We start from the raw sequence: 26790 nt of genomic DNA, 5'->3' as shown, positions 1-26790 counted from the left end.
TCTATACTGGTATAACCAGTACTAAAATTAAGATACAGAACATTTTCATTACCCCCAAAAGTTCCCTTGTGCCCCCTTGCAGTCTGTACTTCTCCACATTGCACCACGATTTTTGGCTTTTGATCTATGTTATCTTAGGCCGCTTCCATGTTAGTTGATGATTTGTCACTTTGCTGTTCATGGGGATGTTACAGTATAAAAAGTATTTATACAGTACAGTATTAATCTCTCTCTTTTTTTACTGAACTATTAAATCCAAAGAAAAACTATCAGTACTGTATAAATTATAAATCTGGTAATGCTTTACCACGTGGAACTGTCTAGAGTGAAATGACTTGTTCTCTTGAAGTTTTCCAGTGGATGGCTGTTCTCTGTGGCCCAAAGAGGGTCACATCCAGGGTTTGCTCCCTGGATGTGTTGATGTCTTGGATTGTTATCTGGCTCAGGTTGAGAGACAGGAAAGCATAATAGTTAAGTGTGGGCCCTAGAGTCAAATTGCCTGGATTCAGATCCTTGCTCTGCTACATATTAGCTGTGTGACCATGGGTAAGTTGGTCAGCTACTCGGTGAGCTTCAGAGCCCTCACGTATAAAACTTCCCTGCTGCAGAATATGGAGTTGTGCAGTCAGTTAGCAGTGTTTATTGAGCATCTACCATGTACCAGGCCCGGTTCTTCATCTTTCGTGAAGTTCTCAGTCTAGTGTGGGGGAGGGAGATAATGAGCAGGTAAATCATGCAGTGTGTCAGATGGCGATAAGTTGTGTGAAGAAAAAAAATAAAGTGGTGGAGGGTGGGGGAGCACAGGTGTGTGAGCAGGGAGGGGAAAGGAATGGAGCACGTTGTGGTTTTAAATAGCAGGGTCAGGTTTTAGGTTAAGACCTGATGGGAGTGAGGAGCATTCCCGGCAGCAGGGGAGATGAATGCGAGGCTCTGAGTGGGAGCAGGCCCAGAACCAAGGAAGGAATCGCAAAGAGGCTGCTGTGCTTCGAGTGGAGTTGGGGGTCGGGCAGAGAGAAAGAAGTAGGAGGCAAGGTCTGAGCGATCCCAAGGATTAAATGAGATAAAACACGCAGTTTAGAGACGTGTGTGGCTCTTTTCTGTTTTTGTCGCTAATGACTGCTGTGTAATGACGCCTTCCTCATTAGGCTATGAAAGGAGACCCTTGAGAGGAAGAGAGGTTATCAGAAGGAAAAGAACCAAGTGAGGCATTCCTTCAGTTAGCCATTCACCAAACATTGGAGGCTTTCTTGTTTGTTGCCAGGCATTGCTGTAACACACGTGACTGTGAGAATGAGGGGGTCCCTGTGCCTAAGAAGCTTCTTCCAGCGGGTTTAGGGGTGGAGGCAGAGAAGTAATGGACGGTTTGAGTATGACACGATGGCAGCTAAGTTAGTTGGATGCCCAGGGTGCTTTGGGAGCAAATGGGAAGTCATTAAAATTAGACTTCACGGAAAGGTTAGTATTTATACTTTGGGTTTTGCTTTTGAAGTTTTCCTGTGTGAAGGAAAAGATCTATGTGCGCCTGGGGGGAGGATTAGGTAGGAGGGTGCTTTCCCAGCAGTGGGGACAAGCAGGGGTGACAGTACTGAGAACTGGGGCAGTAGAATGGGTGTTTGGCAGGCTAGAGTGAAGGGGACAAGGTGGAGGGGTGGGCGGGAGCCACACGGGCAGAGGGCTGTGAAAAGGGACCAGGGAGAGAGTATGAGTAGGAAGGAGAGGAGAGGAGGGAAGCACAAGTCAGACAAGGTGGGGCACAGGGAGAGAGGACGAACAAGGGGGAATGGAGAGGGGCTGAGACAGGTTTGGTGATTATCCTTGGACTGTTCCAGCTGCTTTGCCCGTCTTGACGCATTCAGCCCTCACCACGGCCCTCAGAAGCAGGCTGTGTACCATTATTCCCATTTCACAAATGAGGAAGCTGAGGCGGAGAAATGTTTAGTCGTCTTCATAACGTCACACAGCTTGTAAGTAAGTGGCGAATTGAGATTCTAACTCAGGCATTCTGACCGCAGGGCTAGATGCCCCACCACTGCCGATGAAATAATACTCAACGTTCTGTTTGTGCCTTTGGTTTAGTCCTTATGGCAGCCCTGCGGGTATCCTGGAACCCCTGATTTTGTCTCTGGCCTGTGGATGGTGACGGCAGAGCCAGCTGACCTCATCGTCTCCATTTTGCTTCTGGCTCTTTTGTTCTTGGAGTGGGCCTCAACAGCATCAGCATGGAGGATGAATTCCTTCTTTGCCACTCCTCTCTCCTCCTCGCTGCCATCTTCTCTCAGTGACAGTTGGCATTTAAAAACTGATTCTAACTGGGGGACTGATTGTGGCAAAGTATTGCGTACCTTAACTCACGGAATAGTCGTGTTTATTTCGTCTCCTTAGATCTTATTTTACTTTTTTTTTTTTTTTACATTTTTTAAGTTTTTATTTATTTATTTTTGATAGCACGGGAGAGGCAGAGAGAGAATCCGAAGCAGGCTCTGCACAGTCAGCACAGAGCCCGACATGGGGCTCAGTCTCACGAACTGTGGGATCGTGACCTGAGTCAAAATCAAGAGTCAGATGCTTAACTGACTGAGCCACCCAGGTGCTCCAGCCACCCGGGTGTCTATTTTAAATAAACATGTATTAACTACTTCTAAAACATGCTTTTTAAAAATATGTATTTTTTTTAATGTTTGTTTATTTTTGAGAGACAGAGACAAGAATGCAAGCAGGGGAGGTGCAGAGAGAGAGAGAGTGAGAGACACAGAATCCAAAGTAGGCTCCAGGCTCTGAGCTGTCAGCACAGAGCCCGGTACAGGGCTTGAACTCACGGGCCATGAGATCATGACCTGAGCCGAAGTCAGGCACTTAACCGACTGAGCCCTAAAAACATACTCCTAAAACATACTCTTTATATTATTTTTAAATCTAGGACATACCTAACAACATTGCAGAAAAGCGAGAAAACCTAAAACTTACCTTTCAGTAGAGCTACTTATGTGTTTTTGTGTAACATCTTTGAAATTGTTTTCTTTCTTTCTGTAGTTGAGATTGAGTTAGACTCTTTTCCCCCTTTAGTATCCCTTTCTGCAGATGCCGTTCCCAGCAGTTAGACCACAGATTACTTGTTCTTTTTTTTTTTTAATTTTTTTTTCAACGTTTATTTATTTTTGGGACAGAGAGAGACAGAGCATGAACGGGGGAGGGGCAGAGAGAGAGGGAGACCCAGAATCGGAAACAGGCTCCAGGCTCTGAGCCATCAGCCCAGAGCCCGACGCGGGGCTCGAACTCACGGACCGCGAGATCGTGACCTGGCTGAAGTCGGACGCCTAACCGACTGCGCCACCCAGGCACCCAGATTACTTGTTCTTAATTAAACGGGAGGCTGGGAAGGATAGTGGCATGGTCAAGTCCAGGCTACTGGCCATTGGCGCAACACTTTTAAAGGCCCGTCACCTTGTCATCCCTTCTGCCCTGTCTTTACTTTTTGATCTTCCAGGTTCAGCGTGTCTTAGTCTATTCTGTGTTCTAATAATAGCAGGGGTTAAAACAATGAACCGTAATGGGTGCATAGCGTGGGCCAGCACTGTGCTAAGTGCTTGGCACACACCATCTCATTTGCTCCTCACAATGGCCTTGTGAAGGGGGGCCCGTTCTTCTGTACAGATGAGGACACTGAGGCACAGTGAGATTGGGTCACAAGGGGTCACTCAGCTAGGGTGTCACAGAGCTGAGACTCTAACCCGGGCCTTTCTGATGCCAGAGTGTCAGGGCTGTTGTGACATCAGTGAGATTAAAGGATGAGTTTTACTCTGAACCACGGAGTGGGTCTGTGTTCTTCGGCGGATGGGTGGGGCAAAGGGAATGAATCTAGGGCCCCTTGTACCTCGTCACACTTGGAACGCAGCCAGACAGGGTGTCCTGAAGTGGCCGACTCCTTTGAGACGGCACCAGCAGGCACAGGTCGTGGAGTGGAAGACGGGGCCAGGTGGCGCACCGCCTCTCCAGGGCGGATGGCTTCTCGCAGCCTCTTTTACGGGTCCTGTGAGAGTTAGAAGGAAAAAGCCAGCAGCAGTATGCTTGGACAGCTTTAATTTTGGATCTTGTGCTCAGTGAAAATGCTGAGTCACCTACGGTGACCTGCTTCCCACCCCTTATCAGCGTCCTCTTTGCGTGGCTCACCTTTTGGCTCTTGTGCCTTTAAGTAGCAAGTGTTTATTGATGAGGGGAATGATGTTAAGGTCTTCCTACTGCTACTTTGTTTCTTTTCATTTTCACCTTATAATCTTTCCAGCCGTACAATCTTTCCCCTACATCTGGAGCTTTTCTTTTTCCCATGCTGACGGGGTCCCCGTGAATGAGTTGGGTTCTGGTCTGTTCTGTGCTGAGCTCGTTCTGCGCTGTGCTGGCAGCCTGGGGCTGGAACTCCCCTCCCTGGCTACATGTTAGAATCACCTGGGTTACTGAAACATCCACGACCCTGTTCCCACTTTTATCTAATTGATCTGGATTGGGGCCCTGGCTGCTTTTCAAGCTTCCCAGGTGATTCTTATGTGCAGCCACTGGATTAGCATTAAGAAGCTTAATTAGCGAGCTGGGTTTGGTTCGGGCTATGGGGGAGAGGGCGCTGGGCGGATAGCCAGCCATTCCTGCTCATTGTGTGACGTCCCAGCCAGCGCTCAGTGCTTACCGTGTGCCAGGTACTGTTCCAAGCCCATCCCAGCATCAACTCATTTAATCCTCGCAGTAGCCCTGTGAGGCAGGCGCTGCTATTTTCTGTTTCATAAAGAAATTCCCACTAGCAACAAAGCGCATGTAGTATGAAACTGACCCACAAACCTAGCACACAAACTTAGAGTAATACAGTAAATCTAAAGCTGGGGGGTGCAGGTGCTGCTTTTGATAGAGTCAGGAGAGGAGAGACCTCTCTGATGAGGTGACATTTGAATAGATATTTCAGTGAAGTCAGCTGGCAGGCTTTGCGGACACCAGAGGTCATTGACGCAGAGGCATATTAAATGCAAAGGCCCTGAGGTAGGAATTCACGTGAGTCTTTAAGGAAGAGAGTGGCTGGAATGGAGTGAGCAAGGATAATGGAATGAGATGACTTAGGTCAGATCATGTAGGGCCTTGTAAGGACTTGTTGAAGACTTGGATTTTTTTTTTTTCTTTTATGCTGCAATAACAAATCCAAAATTGTGTTGCTTGAAATCAGAGGTTGTTCCGTGTTCTTTGCAGGTTGGCAGGGGTCTCCTCTTGACATCATTGGCATTCTCATTCTCCGTCTCTCTGAAACTCACTGGACAAAGGGCTTCTGTTTCTAGAAGGAAGGAGGCAAGGCAAACCTAAAGAATAAATTTCAACTACCCTTGATTTTGACAACAGAATTTTTTTCATTTTCCTTATCACTGAGTAAAATCAGCATTTCAGGAGAATGGGCCATGTAACCTGTAGCTTGGAGAACCCGTAGCATTACATATTGAAACTGAGTTAGGCCTTAGCCCACTCTGCTCGACCATATTGTTGTTCTGCCCCAGAAACATCAGGGACCCATGCTGATTTGATAACCTTTAATTTTGTCCGATCTTGTTTCACTTTTTTTGGTCAATAACATGGTTATTCTGCTCCTCCCCTCCTCAAGAGCCTTTACTGGTTTAGTTCATTCATGGTCATCAGGAAGCATTTATTAAGTACATGTCTATGCATAGTGCTGCATTGAAAACCTCTAGACCTGAGAGCATTGCTCACTGCCCAACTAGAGTTTAGCTAATAATAAAATACTTTCATTCATCGTTAGTGCTCTAGAAGAAGTGTACTTGAAATCAAAATAACACAGGTGTTATTAGTGGTAGCTTCTTTGCACATCTTTTCTCTTAAAAAGTTGGTTGTTTTGGATTCAGCCAGTTTTAGTAACTTTTAAGAAAATGTTACTCTAATTTGTGTACCTGATTATTAACAACTTTGGGTGGGAAATGGTATTGCTTTTTCCTTTTATGGAGCATGAAGATAGGTCAATTTTTGCTCTGATTACAAATAAGCTAGAATGGAGGAACGGACTTTGGATGGGGAATCAGAAGATGTGAATCATTCCCGGCTTGGCCACAGCTAGCTGTGTGATCCGCCTGAGCCAGTAAAAGGAGAATTGGACAAACGGACATGAAACGATGAACTCCTCTCGCATCTCCTGAATGCAGTCATAGTGGTTTTTCCTCCTAGTACAGTGACATTTTATAAAGAGGTTAGTTCTGAGTCCATGTGTAAGGTCAAAGTCACCTGTATGAAAGATAGCACTTGGGAACACTTTGAGAAGGTGCCCCTCGAGGGGTTTTCTCAGATCCACCCAGGACGGCCAGTTCTTTCCTCCAGCATGGGAGCAGATCACTGGCTCTTCAGTGGAGCACCAGCCGAAGCAGCTGGCCTGCATTGAGGGACCGAGTTTTATGGGAAATCCACTTTTAAATACTAGACTCGTTAAGTGTTGTGAGATGCACAAAATGTGACTGGCACGTGGAAATCGAGACTTAGGAGCAACTATGGGATTTGTATTGCCTGTCTCCAGTTCGTTAAGTAGGATGGAGGGCGGTTGTGGGACAATTGAAATTTCTTTTCTTCTCTCTTCCTTTTCTTTCTTTCCTTCTTTTTTTTTTTTTTTGGCAAGTGAATGAAGTTGAATTTGTGTGAGTTAAGCGTGGATCCTCTGCTCTCCCACTGTACCGGGATTCTCCTCTCCTCACTGTCTAACGTGAGGCCCTGCTTGTGCCCCACCTCAGTCACTCCCAGTCGTCTTCATGAGAGGCCACCCACCGTCCAGGCCACGCTCTTGCCGCAGAGTGATCCTTCTAAAGAATTCCTGATTTAAACATTTTGACCCTGTGCAGCACCCACGCTCCCAGCAGTGCTTCTCCAAGTTCTCCAGCAACACTCTGCCATGGCAGAGGTTCAGGGAATTAAGTACTCACAGGATCTTGGCAGCATGGCTCGGTGTGATGAAGTTTCTTTAAAGTCTTGTGCCATAACCGTGTTGTTGTGTTCGTATAATACTCTTAGAGGTGCCTTCTGTTGAGTAGAATCGATGCTGCTTGAATGCATCATGTTTATCTGCTTGGTTTGCATACCCTCTGGTGGCCCAGTGGGACATACGAGTCCTTAAGAGAGTAAATGGAAACTGGTGAGCAGGGTTCACAGACTCTTCATTTTCAGACCTTTGCCTTCCTTATGAGTTTCTCTTTTACCACACTGCTTCTCACAGTTCAAGGTCTAATGGTGTGGATGCATTTGAAATGCCCTGAATACATCAAAATTAAGATTTGGTGCCTTTGTATCTGTATTTATTCACTGAGTAATTATTGAGCACCTATTATGTGCCAGAGAGCGTTCTAAGTTGGTACTAGGGATACAGTAGTGGACAAGACCTGAGTCCTGGCTTCTGTGAAACTTACACTTTAATTGGGAGAGAAAGATGACAAATACAGAGGAAAGAAAGAAAGAAAGCATGGTAAGGTAAAAGATCAAAGAAGGGGTCCTGCTTGTTAGTCTGGCAAGGTTGGTAAGAAGGTGATGTTTAAGGGCGCCTGGGAGGCTCAGTCAGTTAAGCGACCGACTTCAGCTCAGGCCATGATCTCACCATTTGTGAATTTGAGCCCCACATTGGGTACTCTGCTGTCAGCACAGAGCCTGGAGCCTGCTTCGGATCCTCTGTCCCCCCCTCTCACTCTCTCCCTCCCCTGCTGGTTTTTCTCTCTGTCTCTTAAATAAATAAACTTAAAAAAAAAAAAGGTGATATTTAAATGGCAACCTGGTGAAATGTGAGAGCAAGCTGTGTTATTATTAGAAGAAGGCTCAAGGCAAAGCATGTGTAAAGGTCCTGAAGTAGGAGTGTGCTTGGGATGGTCACTGAACAACAGGAAGCTCGTTGTGGCTGAGGAAGCAGCATGGGGAGGATGGGGAGGAGATGAGATTGCCTAGCCAACTGAGCCACCCAGGCACCAGGGAGGAGATGAGATTGGAGAGGTGGGTAGAGTCAGAGCAGAACCCGGAGCCCAAGATAAGGGCTTTTCTTTTGCCTTGAGTGCCTTCCCCTTCTATCTGTATGTAACTTTTGGGTGAGGTTGGAGTGAACTTTAATTTGTTCCACCTGCTAGCTAGTTGCCCCTCTGCTGAATGATTAGCTCTTCCTCATTTATTTGAAATGCCGTTTTATCATATGTTTATTAATATGTGTGTTTATAGACACGCACATATGTTCATCAGTGGGCTTCACTGATTTGTCTTCTTGCACATGTACCTCTCTATTATAATTGTTGTACCTTTATACCAAGCATGGGCGAACCGTGGCCCACAGGCCAATTTGGCCTACCACTTAGTTTTTATAAAGTTTTATTGGAACACAGCTACACTCCTTTGTTTATGTATTTATGGCTGCTTTGAGCTACCGTGGCACAGTAGTTGCAACAGAGATTGCATAGCCCACAAGCCTACAAATATTTACTATCCAGCTCTCTACAAAGAGCTTACCAATCTCTGTTTTATACTCTGTTTTGATATCTGATAGGGCAGGTTCTCCCTCATTCTTCTTTTTTCAACAATTTCTTGGCAAGGCCAACATGTTTGTTCTTTCAGATGAACTTTAGAATCAATCTGCCCGAGTCCCTTCCTTTTCTCCACCTCTTTTGGAGTGGAGATCTGGGAGGCAGGAAGAATAGGAATTTGATTACATTTAATTTGTAGTTTAGTGCAAAGGGGAAGTGATTGCTTTACAATACTGAGTCTTTCCATTCCAGGAGTGTCATATCTCTACATTTAGGTCTTTCGGTAAACTTTTATTGTTTTTTTTCATTTGTATGTTACATATTAGTTTATTCCTGTAGGTATTATTGCTTTTTGTTGCTATTACAATGGGGAACATCTCCCAGCTATATTTTACAAGTGAGGATGGTATGAAGGAAAGGATTTGATTTTTAAGTGTTTAATTTGTGTCTGATCCTTTTCTGGAAGTAAACTCCTATAAGGGCTGTTCATTTTTAAATTTGATTCTTGTTGCTGATGGTCAGTTGTCTGAACTCACATAATTGTTTCATTCCTAATATTAATGTCCCTGTCTATATTGTGGAGCTCTAAACCCAGGGGACTTTGGGGACACGGGCTTTGACCTCCCCTCAGTGGCATTCTTTTCTTTTCCATTATGTAGGTCATGCCAAATGGTAATTGCAAAACAAACAAAAAACCAGGGAGCTTTATGCCCAGTCAACATTTGTTGATCGTTTTAAGAATGCCCCGAATACCCAGAAGATAATTTAGGCAAGCTGTTTATCAAGCAGGCTGTGCCTTTTTGCAGAGCCAGTTTTGCTTTTAATACAGAATCTAGGGTTTGCATGTCACACAGGAGAGTGACACCCAGTCACTGCTTTACTGTGGAGAGCCATGTGGTCCTGGAGTAAAGGTGACTTAACCTGGCATTTATCCTTTGGAATTGAAATATGAGCAGAAGGAAATTTTTATGAATCAGTTAGTGCTTTCCTAAATACATTCTGTGTAAAGCATTTGATCTTTAGCCTTAACATCTATTCCTTAAGGATGTGAAATCTATTTTAGATTTCAAGGTCTATTACTTGCCCTGAGCACTGAACAGATGAACCATAAATTCAGTATGTGTTAACCTTTGTGGATTTATCTTTTAATGCCATTTTTGTCTTTTTTTCCCACTGAATTTGTGCCACCTCCTTAGCTGCTTCTTACCTTGGTGAGGCTAAAGTAAAATTATGTGTGTTGCTGTTTTCTTTTTCCTTTCGGTGAAGTGATGATAGTGGATATGGAAATGGAGAATTGCTGACTGTGTTATGTGATTTGGGAAATAAGCCTTGTTATTCTCCTTGCCTGTGAAGTGAAACTTTGTATCTAGAACCTGGTCTTAAACGCTCTTGTATATTTTTTCCACTGTGTTGAGATTATCTTTGACCATCATCGTGGACATCAGTTGGTGGTGTGTGAATACAGAAAGGCCATCACAGGCTGTAACGATATACTGGGCCACATGCCTCAATCACAGAGGGAGCTCCAGCTTTGTGGAGTTTCTGTTGTGGGGCTTGACTTGGACCTATGGGAATTAGAGACCATTTTAGATAGAAGTGTGATTTGGAAAATGGTATCAGCAAATGTAGTGATCTTTGGTCTCTTTTAGTGAGCACTTAATATGGTCCAGACATTGTAATGAATGAATGACACATCAAGGTGTTGTAATCTCATTTTATAGATGAGAAAATCAAGATTTAGATTAAATAACTGGTAGACCTGAGATTCAGATTAGCGGTCAGACTCCACAGAGAGGTTGTAAATCAAGGTGTTTATTTGGCTGTGATTTTTGTATGGAACTGTGTGTGTGTGTGTGTGTGTGTAGAAGGATTTAGAAATTTTAATTCATTTAGATTCTCTTATGTGAATTTTGACAATTGAATTAACATCAGAGGGGTGGAAAAAGTATAGCATGGAGGGGGGGGGGGCGTCTGGAAACCTCAGTGCTTGAATGATCTTTGGCAAGCCCCCTTTTCTATTCCCTGCTCCATGTGGCCTCAGTGAAGAGAGAATCTAGACCCTTAATTTTTTTTTTTGTTTTTGTTTTTTTGGGGGGCCCAGGAGTTTAATTCAGGATTTAATTTGGAGATGGTAATGGAATGTATCATTTGTCCTCCAGTTTTTAAATTGCAAGTACGAAAAGGTGCGGTTATGGTGTGGTGGTAGATGTGGGTCAAGGGGGCTGTGGATGTTTAAGCTCCCCAAAGCCTCCTGTGGCTCAGAAGAGGGCTGTTGCTTCTAGCTTTAGAGACCCCGTCAATGTTTATTAAATGTAAACATAAGTAAATAAACACATACACATGTTCACATGCTCCAAATGCTTTCCTATACCTTTTCTATGCAACTGTACTAATTAAGATGGAAAATCAAGATTCTGTGCCACATTATGTCATCATTTACCTTAAGTGCGGCTAAACCATTCAGATGCTAAACAATTAACACTTGTCTGTATTTGAAGCCCATTTAGAGTCTGAGGCCCTGCTCTGATCGTCTCTCAGCCAAAAATTCTGGGCAGCTCTCAGTGGCTGTGAGTGTTAGACCATGGCCACCGCCAGGTGGGTCAGAGCAGTCCACGTGTTTGTGTGCAAGTGTGGCCTGCCGCTCCTGATGGTGACGTGTGAGGGCCAGAGGCCCTGCTGCCCGCCAGCCCCTCTGCTCTGCAGGCCAGTCCAGAGCTGGATTCCTGGCACAACTGAGAAAAGAAAGTAAAGCTCTCTAAACACTGGCAGCGAAGTCAGCGTGCCTCCCAGACTCGGAGCAGCAGCCCCAAGTCCAGCCCAGAGTCCAGCCCAGCACAGACAGCTGTATTGTAGTGTCTGCCGTTTGCTCTGTTCTTGGCACCCAATACGAGTCCCAAGTGAACCAGTGCCGTGAAGGGCGATTGTTCTCTTTTTTTATCCAAATGGCATAACTTGGGGAGTTACAGTATCTTTTCAAGGTTACTTTCAGACTAGCCTTTACGATAGAGTAGGGAAAGGAGCTAATATAAATCTTGATATTTTATGAGAATACTTCCTTGATGCTTTTTCAAATGTGAAATTAGTCATTGACTTTTAACTTGCATTTGTGTCGCCAATATGTATGCAAGCATACTTGACTTTAAAAGAAGCATTTGAGGTTAGAGATTCACAAGCCTAACAGTTGAAAGTTTTATGTTGTTTGGGATTCTACGACGTATGTATGATCTAGCATGTAGTCCTGAAATTATCAGAGATGCTGAGGGGCGGGATATGTTCTTTGAGTTGGACACGTCTGTGAGCCCGGTTTCTGCTGCTTCCCTCCTGGGTCTGTGGCGCTTCTCAGTTCTGCAGTGCGAGTGACTGTAGACTCCATCCTCGGGCTCTGGGCGCGTGGACTCTGCTTGCAGCACAGTCCTTTAATTTGCCTGTGTTTGCTTGATGGGAGAGGAGGGACTTCGGTTCCATTTTTGCTCTCTCTGTTGTATAAGAGCCAGCAAAATAAATATATTGTAAGAAACGCCAAATGGCTGAGATGCTTTTCTGTTATTTTCTTGCCAGGAGCTTGATTGGATACTGTATCAGTAATTCTGGGGAAGGGAAAGAGAAAGAGAAAGTGAACATGAAAATCTCATGAACTTAAACATTTGGCTGGGGATTTAACTTTATTGTCAGACTTTAGTTCTAAGAGATAGGTCAATAGTTGCATGTTGAATTTTATTTAGTAAGTATCAAATTAACGAGGTACTATTCAGTGGTATCAAAACATTTGTTTTTCTGCACTTCTGAGTTTTCTTGTCTTACAGTTGTTTGGCAGCATGGGAAATAAATGACCCTGAATTTTCTTCTTTTTCTTTTAAAGACTTCCAGCTGAACTCTCATCTCTCAACACTGGCAAATATTCATAAGATCTACCACACCCTTAATAAGCTAGTAAGTCAAGCTTTTAAAGACCACCAACTGTTTAAAGTAGTTAAGTGTATTTGGTGAAAATTGAGATTATGGATATTGAGATACCAGCTGTTTATGCAAATACTGAATTTTAAAACTTGCTGAATGGTATGTGATTTCTTGGTAATCATGAACATGTTTCTTGCAGAATCTAACAGAAGACGTTGGCCAAGACGATCACTCAACAGGTATCTATAAATGCTTACGCTACTTAATTTAATTTAATTTAATTTTTTAAATTATTTTTTAATTTAATTTTATTTTTTACTTAATTTTAAATAAGCTTCATAATACAAAGTTACGAAGGAGAAATACTAGCTGAGAATGATGTGTGTTGTAATACACTGACAAGTCGCTACTTGGTTGAGGATGTTTTTCAGGGTGTGTGAAGGAAACCATGTTGCCCCTCCTTCCCGGTGGTGTAGCTCCGTTGTGGGTCTCTGGTTTATGTCAGAGTTACTTCAGTCCCTTTAAAGAGGCTGGGGACTCTCCCTAGTGGCCTCACGATACCGTTTCTTTACTAAAGTGCTTTAGTATATACTAAAAACTTACAGTAATGCAGTTTGAAAGGTATTCCATAAATGCGTGTTGAATTGAGACGAAAGATAATTTGATTGGTGGGTAGGGGTGTGGGTGGGTGGGTGGTATAGGTCCAGAGGATTTACAAATGGAAACATTGAAACAGTTATTATGAGCCGGTCTCTAGTCCTGTGGTTCTTAAACTTCAGCTGGCTTATAATCAGCCAGGGAGGGCTTGTTAAAACAGATTGCTAGGCTCCACCCCCAGGGTTTCTGATTCTGTAGATTTGGGCTGGGGCCCCAGAGTTTGCGTTTCTATCAGGCTCCCAGATGATGCTGATGCAGCTGGTCTGGAGACCACACTCTGAGAACCGCTTCTCTAAACTGTTGAGAAGCAGAACGTTTAGAAACTTGCACTTGTTCTATGGTTTCTATGACTTCCAACAAAAGTTATTAAAATGTATTTAGATTTTTTGAAAATTACCACAGTAATTTTCAGGTAATTATAATTATACAGGAATACAGGAATACATGCTTGTTGGTGAATGTTGAATAGCACAAAACCGAATGGAGTGACAAGTGACAGTCTTCCTTCTCTTCTCCCAATCCAGCCTTCCCCCAGTATGCTGTTCAGTGTTTGTTCTTTCAGAGATTTTTATGCGTGCGTTTATACTTTTATAGGACTTCTAAAAATTTAGCATCTAAGATCGTACCTGTACATATTATACAGCATCTTTCATTTTTCATGTAATGGTATATCCTTGGAGGTTTGGGGATTTAGAGCTCTCCCACCCTCTCCTCCACATTGGTTTAGAACCAGTTGAAAATTAGACACAAGATGGAGATTGAAGTACCAGTTTTGTTGGAAAACACAGCTTAGATATATAGCAAGAATGCAGAGGAGTTGTAGTATTTTACCTGAACTAAATAAATAGCCTTACACCCAGTCACCGGCACAACTAGATGAGCACAGGCCAGCACACCTGTTGTCCCCACTCACCCCCAACTCCCCACTTCATGAAGGCCCGAAGAGTCTGAACTTCTGCCGGCAGGTCAGTCTGAAAAGGGGGTTCAGACGGGGGCTGGGCCGCTCTGCTCAGCTCCTTCTCCCTGGACCACTAATTGGATTAGACAATCCTCCTTCCAGGGCAAGGAGTCAGAGAAGGAGAGCAGAGTCTGTGCCAGGAGTGTTCTAGAAGGCCAGGCCACAGAGGCTCCCTTCATCTGATCTTTTTGTGTCAGCAAATCAACTCGAGGGCAGTCAAAAACAATTTGCTTAATAAATTTTAAAAACATTGTGTGCACATGGTTTTAAAAGAAGTGTCGAAAAGGTAATTTAAAATAGGGGCTCCTGGGTGGCTCAGTTGGTTGAGCATCTGACTTCGGCTCAGGTCATGGTCCCGTGGTTTGTGAGTTCGAGCCCCACATCGGGGTCTGACAACTGGAGCCTGCTTCGGATTCTGTGTCTCTCTCCCTCTCTCTCTGCCCCTCCCTGGTCACATCTGTCTGTCTGTCTGTCTGTCTGTCTCAAAAATAAATAAACGTTAAAAAAAGAAGGTATAAAATAAAAAATGAAAATTTCTGTTCCATTTTATTATCCCCAGCTTTCATCCCCACTAGTACTCCATGCTTGACTCTGCAGGGGTAACTCTTACAGTCTTATGTTTATGTCCCAGATGATGATATTTCCCCCCCAATACTGTATACATTTGTATGTGCCTCTTGTGTTTGTCACTCAGTATATCTTGATCTCTTCATAGCAGCCCATTTATAAAGCATGTGTTCTATACCTTAATGTCTCTGCATTTTTAAAGTTCATGGATATATCATAATATGTTTCTGCAGCCTCCTATTGATATACATTTAAGTGTGTTTAACTTGGCTGCTACAAGTAATGCTGAAATAAAATTTTCAGGGCCAGCTTTAATAGTTAAGTAGTGAAGCACATTTCTCTCCAATTCTAAAATAATATGTTGGTGGCTCTGAGGATTTTTTAAACTTAAGAGTTAGTGTAGTTTTGATTTAAAACTGCTTTTTGTGTTTGTATAGCCTGGAGATTGTCTCTTCTTTAGCTGGGGTAATAAGACCTCTGAGTTCTGAATCCTATACATTATGCAGTTAACTTTGAACTTCAGATTTAAATGAATGTTGTTACTATAGTAATTTTATATCTAAATATTTAAACTGAATATAGCAATTAAATAACTGGAAGCTGTAATTAAGAAAATGAAAGTGGAAAGTGTGTTTGGCCTCATGCCTCCTCTTGCCCCCTTGGGGATAGTGGATATGGGTGACACTTGGTATGTGACATGCTGGGGCAGTGCCTGGTACCCCAGACATGCCAGTCAGTGCCAATTAGCATTAGTAATTCCTTCGAATAGTCCATTTCGTTAACGTTTCCCCGTTTGGTTATAGCATCACTTGTGATTCCCATACCTGAGTATACTCAAAAAATTAAACAACATAAAATCTGTAACGTTTGGAAATCCGAGAACATTAATCACTGTAATGCTGCTCTGAATGTTTTGGCACAACGGGGTCTCAGCAGTATCTGCCGGAAACTGTATGTGGAAGAGCCAACCAAGTGCGAAAGAGGCTGGTGTCTTCCTGCTCTGTCTCTTCCAGCACTTTCCTTTGGTGCTTTCAGTCTTCCTCCCACCAAAGAGAGACAGATAGACAGACAGAATTGATCTTGGACAAGTAGCCCCAAATCCGAATTATAGGGAGTGAATAAAAAATAGTGGATGGGGAGGACAAAAAAAATGAGTAACAAAGAAGGTAGATGTCAGAAGTCAATATTTAGAGACAAAGGAAAGGAAAATTTTTTTTTTGTCTTAAGTAGTAGGATGAAAATTGCACATTTGGACCCTAATAGTTTCACTCAAGCAAGCAAGTAGTTCAATGATCTGTTCAAGGAAATGAAAGAAAATATTAGGTACTGGAAAGATGTTTTCAAACACGATCTATTTATCAACTTAAATCACTATGTCTTTGTGACATTCTTCAGTGAATAGTGAGGTGAAATAGCTCCATAAAAAGTAGTGAAGTGGCAGAATGAACCACGTAAAATGTTATTAAGTGGAACAAGGTTATGATGCAACAAACTCAATAAAATGGAAAATTAGATGGTGGAATTTTTTAAAGTTTTTTATTTTTTAAAGTTTATTTTTGGAGAGACAGAGACAGTGTGAGTTGGGGAGGGGCAGAGAGAGGAGGGGGAGAGAGAGAGAGAATCCCAAGCAGGCTCCGTACTGCCAGTGCAGAGCCCAGCTTGGGGCTTGAACCCACGAAACTGTGAGATCACGACCTGAGCCGAAACCAGGAGTCGGATGCTTAACTGACTGAGCCACCCAGGCACCCCGGACAGTGAAAGTTTTGTACTGGAACATGCATTTCTACTAAGTTAGGAAAGGTCAGAATAATTCTCTAATTTTATGGGCCTCTTGAGGCCCACAAACAAAAAGGTCAAAAAGGGAAAGGCAATGGTGCACCTACTTAAATAATGTTTATTAAGAATAACATATTTAGTTAAATTATTATCAAGACAACAAGCTGGATAGTCATTAAAGGGCCTTGGTCCAAACAGGTGAACTCAAGTTTCTCTTTAAAATAGATTTTCTAGGGGGGCGCCTGGGTGGCGCAGTCGGTTAGGCGTCCGACTTCAGCCAGGTCACGATCTCGCGGTCCGTGAGTTCGAGCCCCGCGTCAGGCTCTGGGCTGATGGCTCAGAGCCTGGAGCCTGTTTCCGATTCTGTGTCTCCCTCTCTCTCTGCCTCTCCCCCGTTCATGCTCTGTCTCTCTCTGTCCCAAAAATAAATAAACGTTGAAAAAAAAAATAGATTTTCTGGGACCAGATATTTAAAAAAAAATGTTGAAAAATGTTGGCAGTATTTCTAATTGTTTAATGTGGGAAGAATTCATTGACTACCTGATTTATTTGAAAATGTGGTCAATTAATAGAATATTTCATTTGTTTTTTTTTTTTTTTTCAACGTTTATTTATTTTTGGGACAGAGAGAGACAGAGCATGAATGGGGGAGGGGGCAGAGAGAGAGGGAGACACAGAATCGGAAACAGGCTCCAGGCTCTGAGCCATCAGCCCAGCGCCTGACGCGGGGCTCGAACTCACGGACCACGAGATCGTGACCTGGCTGAAGTCGGACGCTTAACCGACTGCGCCACCCAGGCGCCCCTCATTTGTTTTAACAACTTAGATCACTTTAGATCTACTTTAGTGATCTGAAGTTCTTTTAAAACTAAGCCAAAAAGAAATGAACTCAAATCATAACCTGGGGTAAAAAATATAAACAATTTTTATTGCCTTCCTAAGGATCATATATCGACCCTAGCATCTCAGGCTAGATTTCAGACTGACTGTCCGTCTAGTGTAGAAGTATTGAGACTGAACACCAGAACATCAAGATAATTATAAGGAGTGAGAATTCTAGCTTGGGATTATTAGTTGATACTAGTCTTCTCTTTCTCCTGCTTTATTATGATTATCAGAAGGCTTTTCTTCTTTCATATGTATCTGCCAAATATGTCTCCTGATGTAAGATAGATCTTTAAAATCTTTTTCATCACCGCTTTTTCTTGGGTGATTGGCAAAGAATGAAAACTTGCAGCTCTGATCATTTCAGATGAATTTTGGGGTTTCTTAAAGTTCATCTACAGGAAGTTGCTTTTCTTTGTTAAGTATTTATTGATGTAGGAACTTTTGGGTACTCAACCTAATGGGCCAATTTTCTCATCTGTAGAATTGGGACAGTAATAACACCTCTCAGATTAGTGAGCATAACTTTGAAAGTTCTTCAGAGTTATCTTTAAAATGCCAGATATTTTAATAATAATATTTTGCCTCTAATATTTTGCCTAATATTTTGCCTCTACCTGTAATGTCAGATTGATTGTGTTTAAGTAAATACTTACAGAGTGTTAAAATAGTCCATTCTTTGTTTTGTTTTTTAAAGTTTATTTATTTATTTTGAGAGAAAGAGAGAGGGTGCGTGAGCAGGGGAGGGGCAGAGAGAGAGGGCGAGAGAGAATTCCGAGCAGACTCTGAGCTCTTACTTGGAGCCCGACGTGGGGCTCTATCACAGGAACTGTGAGATCATGACCTGAGCTGAAATCAGCAGTCGGATGCTTAACTAACTGAGCCACCCAGGTGCCTCAAATAGTCCGTTCTTTGAAGCAGATAAACATTTCGTAATGTTCTTGTTACTTATTATTTTGTTTTTTTAAAGATAAAGTTTAATTGAAGTAGATTATGTGATATAAGTTCCGAGTAAAGCATAAATACAATGATGCAAATAAATACAAATTTGTAAAACATTCATTTAAACAAATACAATTTTTATTATAAAAAGACTTATCACAGAGTTATTTTAAGGGGCAGACATTCTTGAATATATTTGTTTAAAAAAATCCTACTTTGCCAGGAGACTTAAAGTGAAGTGCTTATTTTCCTGACGAATGGGAAAAAAATCTGAAATTATGGTATGTTATCTGTTCATAGGTATTTTAAATCTCTGGAAAGGTACTGAAGAAACATAGTGACTTTTTTCTTTTTAATTGTTTATTTATTTTGAGAGAGAGAATGTGTGTGTGCACATGAGCAGTGGAGGGGCAGACGGAGGGAGGGAGAGAGAATCCCAAGCAGGCTCTGCGCTGTCAACACAGACCCTGATGCGGGGCTCGTTCTCACAGAAGCGTGAGGTCATGACCTGAGCTGAAACCAAGAGTCAGACACTCAACTGACTGAGCCCCCCAGGTGCCCCGAAACGTACTGACTTTTTAAAGTAGAATTTGATGTATACATGTTTTAAGAACACATTTATTTAACAAATATTTATTGAGAGTCTCCTTTTGGATTCTCAATAATGTATGTATCTTATTATTATTGTACTGAGACACTGTATTGGCTGCTGTCTATGCACAGGTAAACCAAACGGGGCCCTGCAAGCCAGGGTGTATTTGGAATGTGCGCTTAAAAACCCTAGTTTATTGCTCTTGCTCAGCTGGGATCCCTGGAGCCGTGTTGGGGGGAAGAGGAGCAGTATTGGGGCAAATACGCCTTGAGTTGTGTGCTCTCTGTGTATTTCGTTGACTTGGTTCGTGTTGGCAAAGTATTTCAAGTAAACTTGTTTTCCTTGCATTAAAAAATTGCTTTTTATGTAGCCTGAAACTTTTCACTGTCGTTATGGGTTCTATCTCGGGTTCTACCTGTGAAGCTGTGCTGTGTCGTCCTTTGTATCTTCCCTGGCATGGGAATTGGATGTGTCTTTCCTCTGAGGCAGGGTTGAAAGGGTCGGTGAGCCAGTGAGTGCTGGAAAGGTGAACAGATGTTGTTCCTTTGTGAAAGATGGCCCCACGGTAGCCACTCACGCTGATCGTTAGAGTAGAGAGATCTGAACAGAAGCCATAGTTCTTGGCTAGAAGGAAAAAATTTTAAGTAAATAAAAGAATAAAATGCCAAATTGGGGCTCAAATATGATAGCATTTTACATGGACACGAGGAAAAGTGATTTGTGAAACCTTTTCACAGAAAGCATCAAATAAGGAAGAAAACAAGAGAAAGTTGAAAACGTTAGTTAACTTAAGATGTTTGTATGTTTCCCCAAAACATGATGCTCTTGTTGAGTAGGATTCAGTGAAAGCCAGACATTATACCTGTTCGTCTATGAGGAAGCAGGTAGGAGAGGAGCAAGTGGATTAACCTTTATTGGCGAATATTGTGAAAACATTATTTTAAATAGTGTTCGCTGTTCCACGGGCTGAGGGGATAGTACATTTTCCTCTGTGTTCTGCAAACACTGGTGTGAGGGAGAGTTTATTGCCAGACTAGGTGCTCAGAACTAAGCCATGACCGGCACTGGAAGGAAATGACTTTTCTTCATACGTACACATTCAGGGAGGGGAAAGTGAGCCTCAAGGTTTAAGACAGACTACTCTTCCTTCCTTCCTTCCTTTCTTTTGTTTAAGCTATAGTTGATATACAATGTTGTATTAGTTTCAGGTGTATAACATGTTGGTTTGGCAGTTCTGTACGTTACAGCGTTCACCAAGGTAAGTGTTGTTACCGCCTCTCACCATACCCGGTTATTACGGTATTATTCACTATATTCTGTACTTTGCATCCCTGTGACTTACTTATTTTATAACTGGAAGTCTGTACGGCTGAAGCCCTTTCACCTATTTTGCCCACCTCCCCCCGACCCACCTCTCCTCTGGCAGCCACCAGTTCTCTGTATTTGTGAGTCTGTTATTTTTCATTTGTTCATTTGTTTTATTTTTTAGATTCCACATACAAGGGAAATTCTGTGGGATTTGTCTCTCTCTGACTTCTTGCGCTTAGCATAATACTCTCTAGCCCCATCCATGTTGTTGCAAATGGCAAGATTTCATTTTTGTTTGTGGCTGAATAATATTCCATTGTGTATGTACACACATCTGCTTTATCCCTTCATCTGTTGAGGGACACTTAGGTTGCTTCCCTATCTGGGCTGTTGTAAATCGTGCTGCAGCACACCTAGGCGTGCATATATTCTTTTCAAAATAGTGTTTTTGTTTTCCTTGGGTGAATACCCAGAAGTGGGATTGCTGAGTCATATAGTAGTTACGTTTTTAATTTTTTTGAGGAACCTCCACACCGTTTTCCACAGTGGCTGCACCAGCTTGCATTCCCACCAATAGTGCACAAGGGTTCCCTTATCTCCACATCCTCGCCAACATTTGTTATTTCTTGGACAGACTGTTATTTCTGAGCAGTGTGGCAGGCTTTCCAGCTAGGCAGGATGTACTTTTACGTTCTGCAGGCCCCAGCCCAAAGCGTTAACGGACAAGAATGAATCTTTTTCTTGTGTGTTGGCAGTCTCCAAAAGCTTGGGTCGCTCTGAAACTCTTTGGACCTTTTTGTATGCTCCCATGTTGTTTATAAGCGGGACCACCCCTTCATAGGGAAGATGGTGTGTGTGGTGGTGGGCAACACTTTCTCTGGCTTTCTTTTCGGGTTATTGCTGCTGTTGTCAGGGAGAGAGACACGGTACGCCTTGTGTCTCTGAAAACCCCCCTCCTTGCATTCTTGCAAGGACAGGATCTGGTTGGGACCTGGAGTAGGGCCACTGAGGGTCGTCTTTCTAGCCCTGTTTGGGGTCTGCTTCTGTGCTAAAGGAGCAAGCAGGACCCTCGAGCTCACACGTTGTTCAGGACCTGGCATTGGGTAGAAGCCTCATTCAGGCTGTGGTCCTGGTTTGTAACAGAAAAGGTGCTTTTGGCTGCTCCGTTCCTAAACATATCGCCCTGGGAACCTAGCACAGTGTGGAAGCCTCACTGTGAACTGGGCTTTAGGTTCCAGTCCTGATCATTGCACTTCTTGTGGTTGTGACCATGAGCTATTGACAACTCTCTTCCTGCCCACAAAACAGTTTTCTAGAAGGAGCGGTCTGTGTGCACTGTGTTCGCTCCCTCACCTCGCATCCCTCCACAGCCCATCGCAGTGTGGCCCCCGCCCTCACCGGCCCCACGCTGCTGTGCTTCGTTGCCCGTTGCGGTGTGTCCCTTTTGCTCCTTCCCTGAGCTGACCTCTGTGTGCACTTGACCGCAGCCCGAAACTGTCTCTTCCTGGCTTGTAGGACATTGTACTTTCCTAGGTTTTCTCCCTGTCTTGGTCTTTCCCTGACCCTTAAATATCCGTACTCCCCAGGGCTGTGTCCTGAGTTCCTGCTTCTCATCTCTGCCTGGATGGCCTCAGCGGCTACAGAAAATAGCGGCTGAGGGCTTGGACTTTGCTGCCAAGCTGCTTGGCTTCCGTCATCCATTTCACCTACCGCTTTCTGGCTGTCACTTAATCTGTCTTCTTCAGTTTCTTAGTATGTAAAAATGGGGTGCTAATCATACCTACATCGCAGGGTTGCGATGCAGCCTGAGCACTGCCTGCATAACTCCAGTATGGAAGTTAGAGCGTGTTTCTTTATGTCCCTGCCATCTGTCTACACATAGCGCTTGGCACCTAGGCACTCACTGAATGGATGTTTTCCTTCATAAAAATCTGGAGAGGTAGGTATCACAGTTCTTACTCCTTAAATGAGGAACCCGAATAGGGTAGCGGTTGACCAAGCCACACAGTTAGATGAAGAGCCAGAACTTACTCGTCGAATGCAGGTCATTTAAACACTAGCCCCTTATGCTGCCTCTTGTCTCTGACTCAGTGAGAGCCCAGAGCTTTCCACCAAGGAGCTGATAGAAGGAGGAGAGAGTCATGGGGGTCCAGAATACACCGCTGAACACTTTTGGGACCTTGGAAAATCACATGGCTGCCTGAGCCTTGGTTTTTCCCATATGTCAAGTACAGATTATGATCTTTCCCCTGCCTGACATTTGGGGTTATTGTGGGAACCAGATGGCATATCTGATTACCCCTGTGCCAGGATGGATACAAGTATTTTAATTTATAACGGTTTTAGTCTGAAACGAGACTGTCTGGGTTTGTACCCCAGTTTTGCCACTTAACTCCCCGTCTCCGTTTTCTCATCTGCATGGGCAACAAAGGTTATTCTCTTTTCATAAGCCTGTTTGGAGGTAACAGGTCAGTAGGTCATATGAACGGGTTCTGGCTCACAGGGAGGTCCCTGTAAGTGCTCTACGTTGTGATTGTTGTTACTATAGTTTAGTATCTTTTACCAAATGAAAGTTATGCGTCTGAAAACCCAGACTGAAAGTGGCAGAAACAATCTCAAAATTAGTATGGAAATTGTGCTCAAGATCATGTCAGGCTTCTGTCCAAAAAATCTAAATCCTGTTTTTCTTTTTTCTTTTTTTTTTTTTTTAACGTTTTATTTATTTTTGAGACAGAGACAGATCATGAACGGGGGAGGGTCAGAGAGAGGGAGACACAGAATCTGAAACAGTCTCCAGGCTCCGAGCTGTCAGCACAGAGCCCGACGCGGGGCTCGAACTCACGGACCGCGAGATCATGACCTGAGCCGAAGTCGGCCACCCAACCGACTGAGCCACCCAGGCACCCCTCTTTTATTTTTTTTAACATTTATTTTTGAGACAGAGACAGAGCATGAACGGGGGAGGGTCAGAGAGAGAGAGGGAGACACAGAATCTGAAGCAGGCTCCAGGTTCTGAGCTGTCAGCACAGAGCCCGACGCGGGGCTTGAACTCACGAACCGAGAGATCATGACCTGAGCCGAAGTCGGATGCTTAACCAACTGAGCCACCCAGGCACCCCTAAACCCTGTTTTTCTAAGATGAGATATCCCTGAAGCTTAAGAGTATTGGGACTGAGGTGCCTGTTTGTATTTTAGATTCAAGGTTACTGGTTGATCTGGCCTTGCCTCATGAAATACGCAATTGAGATAGCAGTGCAGTTCCTTTTGAAGGAACGTTGACAAATAAGAGAGACCGAAAGCTTTGATGATTTATATTAATGTTTTTGGAGAGTAAATGGAAATTGTGATAACTTCCGTTTCTGATGTGGTTTTGTGGGGACAGTGTTAACTTATTTGTGTCACTGCAAGGTTTATTTCTTGACTATACATTCTCTCAAAGAGGAACTAAAAACCTTTTGTTCACCTTATAACATTTACAGATAACCTCTAAACCCTTTACAGTACAAGCCGTGAAAGTTTTTAATTTGGTGGTGGTATTCTTTGGAAATGTTAGGATGTGGCTAAACTTGATGTTGTGCCCTTTGACTCTCTGTTCGTAGGAAGCCTGCGGTCTTGCAGTTCCTCAGACTGCTTTAGTAAAGTGATGCCGCCGAGGAAAAAGAGAAGACCTGCCTCTGGAGATGATTTATCTGCCAAGAAAAGTAGACATGACGGGTATGTCGTAGATCAGAGCGGATGATGTGTATCAAAGAGGCGCATTCCTACCCAGCCCTCTGTGGGTCTGGTCGTGCGCAGATTCCACTGGAATGTTGTTTTGGTTCTGCCAGGTGTATTTTCAAGGTGTAATTATCTTGCGATTCTTCTTTCGTGTGGGGGTTTCTAAAACGAAAACAAACTTAGGTAAGTTGAGTTCTTAGGAACCCAAGTTTTATCTTAGTCCATTGATCCACCAAAACTCGTGTAGAGTTTTTCTTTCCTTTGAAGGGCCTGCCATCTGTGCGTGTTGAGGACCGCAGGATTGGTATGCGTGTGTTCTTTAAGAGGTCTCACTGAACACACAACCACAGGAATCCGTAATTGCTTTCACAAGGGACCCAGGCTGGGTTGCAAGAGAGCGCTGCCGGGACTGAACGCTCTGAGCCCACTCGGAGTATTAGCCGAGCAGAGGTTGAGTCTCAGATGAGTGAGAATTTTTTAGGAACTGTGAAAAAATAAGACCATGTAAACGAATTCTTTTTCCGACAAGTGAACTGTTTAATTTTGCTAGCTCTAAAAAGTCATTAGACTTGTTGATTTGAGGCATCTCTATCATTGCCCCTTGATTTTCATACATCATTTTTCCTTTTCTCTCTCTCTCTCTCTCTTTTTTTTTAACAATGAACAAACATCATAATTTTAGTCTTTGCTGCTTTTCTTACATTTTCCTCCATTCTGGCCTGTAGGTTATTTCACTAATGGGCCTGAATATTCACATCTATAAATCAAGGAGATTAGATGAGATTTTTTCATTTTTTTTTCTTGCTGTGATACTTAATAGGTTCCAACTCTGTTGGAAGGATAGAGAGATAGACTCTGAAAATGTGAAAATAATATGACTCTTCATATCCCAGATGAGTAGAAAATAATGATCTCTAAGAAGACAGTGGTGATTTAGAAGATAAGCACCAGCAGTGTGTAGACCAGTGATTTTCAGCTTTGGGAAGCCAGGTTACTTGATACTTCTTTGGTGTAAAGAATTATTTTTTTTAATTAAAAATTTTTTTTAATATTTTATTTGTTTTTGAGAGAGAGACAGACAGAATGCCAGCAGGGGAAGGGTGGAGAGAGAGGGAGACACAGACTCTGAAGCAGGCTCCAGGCTCTGAGCTGACAGCACAGAGCCCGACGTGGGGCTCGAACTCACGAACCGTGAGATCATGACCTGAGCTGAAGTCGATGCTTAACTGACTGAGCCACCCAGGCGCCCCTTTGGTGTAAAGAATTACCAAGTTCTGATAATCACATAGCATTTTGTGACTGTGTATGTAGACTTGTTATTTCTCCCCACAGTCCGACAGAACTTAGTATGAAGGAGCTAGTTTGGAAACTGGTAGCTGTGTTGCAGAAGGATGTGAGGTACTCTTACTGATAGCATTTCATTGGCCACCCAGGGGGTAGGGGTCTGTAGCTTTAGCTCAGTTTCCCTCTTGGTCTTTTTTGAAAAACAAGTTTATTTACGTACCATAGCTTTCATCCATTTTAAGTGTACAACTCAGTGATTTTTACGAAGTGGTTAGGAATTACGCAGCTGTCCCTACAAGGCAGTGTTAGAAGGTCCCCACCACCCACTGCGATCCCTGATGCCCATTCACAGTCTGTCCGCATTCCCGCCCCCAGACACTGCAGTCACCCATCCAACTTCTCTCTACAGATTGGCCTTTTCTGGGCATTTCACGTGAGTGGTCTTCATGTGTCATGCTTCTGTCACTTAGCATGACGTTTTAGAGGTTCATCCATGTAGTAGCATGTGTCAATATTTTTCTCTTATTTACGGAATGGTATTCAGTTGTCCTTTTTTATGTGGGGTGTGTTTAGGCCATTCAGACATTACAGTGTCATACGGAAGTCTCCGTGTTGTTACAGACTGTGAACTAAGAATGTCTAGGCCCAGGATTGGAACCTGTGCGTTTGAACCCTTGGCCAGTACTCCCCTTTGTTTCTGGGTAGTATGGCTACATTTTCTAGAAGAAATAGAACACTGGTGGTTTGCAGATTCAGTATCTTAATACCCTGTAGCCATGTTTGGTATCAAAACCCAGAATCTCTAATCAGAGGTACATACAGTTACTTTGATAAATGCCTAGGTCATGAGTAAATACTTACTAAAAAGTAATTATGTGTGATCTTTACAATATATACTATATAAAACTACATTCATAAATGTTCATATATATATATACACACACACACATGCACACAACACACGCACACACACACACATACACACCTATTTAGGCAACCTATATAGAAATGAGAGAAAGAAAAAGTATACGCCCCTAATTTTTCTATTAAAATGACTATTTTCAAGATCCTTCCTTCGTTCCCCTCCCCAGGTAGGGAATATCTTGGTTCTTAGCCCCAGGTCATCATAAAATAGAGAATTCTGCAGCAAGTCACAGTGTTGGAGGAGGAAGCCACCCTGCTTCCCGACTCAGTTCTCCAGCTCATGCTAGCCGTCCCCACAGTAGGGGGGTGTTGCAAGAGAGTGGCAGAAACCAAGGCTTCTCTGTATGTCTCTCTCCTGAGGTGTTTTCCTGGAGGTGTAGACATAATTTGATGTTTCTTTTTATTTGCTTCATGGTCCCTTGACATGTCTAATACTGACAGGTTCTTCCCTAGACTGTGTTCTGTGCCCAGCCTGACTTGTAGGACATGAAAGTCAGGAGGCTTTTCATGCAGAGACATGAGTGGGTTCTAGGGTCATTACTTGAAGAAAACACCTCAGCTGTTGCTGACCATGTCTCACTATATCATTCTGTAGTTGGTTCTGGCTAGTGGGGTAGAGGGGAGGATATCCAGTCAGTTCTTACTGATCCACTTGTTAATCAGAGAAGAACCTGTATCAAGTGTTTACTGTTTAATTCTGTTATGGGTATGACTGTGTTTAAAACTGTAGTTATAAAAGCTGAAGCTTCTGAATGCAGGAAGTAAAATGT

At 43.2% G+C, this 26790-nt stretch overlaps 1 protein-coding gene across 11 annotated transcripts in view; it reads left to right on the top strand.

Moving 5' to 3' along the window:
- Window positions 1-26790, top strand: part of DCUN1D4 (defective in cullin neddylation 1 domain containing 4) — an 85704-nt gene that overhangs the window by 17688 nt on the left and 41226 nt on the right. For 8 of the 11 annotated variants that reach the window (XM_086705083.1, XM_086705082.1, XM_086705081.1 and 5 more), the window contains 3 exons: window positions 12373-12443; window positions 12610-12649; window positions 23695-23809. In XM_086705083.1, the coding sequence (XP_086561209.1) occupies window positions 12373-12443; window positions 12610-12649; window positions 23695-23809 (226 nt within the window). Of the gene's footprint in view, window positions 1-1783; window positions 1969-12372; window positions 12444-12609; window positions 12650-20021; window positions 20046-23694; window positions 23810-26790 lie in introns of those variants that run through there. The other 3 variants (XM_086705087.1, XM_086705084.1, XM_086705089.1) reach the window with 3 other exon arrangements.

This window comes from Puma concolor, chromosome B1 (assembly GCF_028749965.1).
Source record: "Puma concolor isolate L17-30 chromosome B1, mPumCon1.1.hap2, whole genome shotgun sequence".
Lineage (NCBI taxonomy): Eukaryota > Metazoa > Chordata > Mammalia > Carnivora > Felidae > Puma > Puma concolor.
Note: the sequence above shows the minus strand (reverse complement) of the source record. Positions and strands in the feature narration are given on the sequence as shown.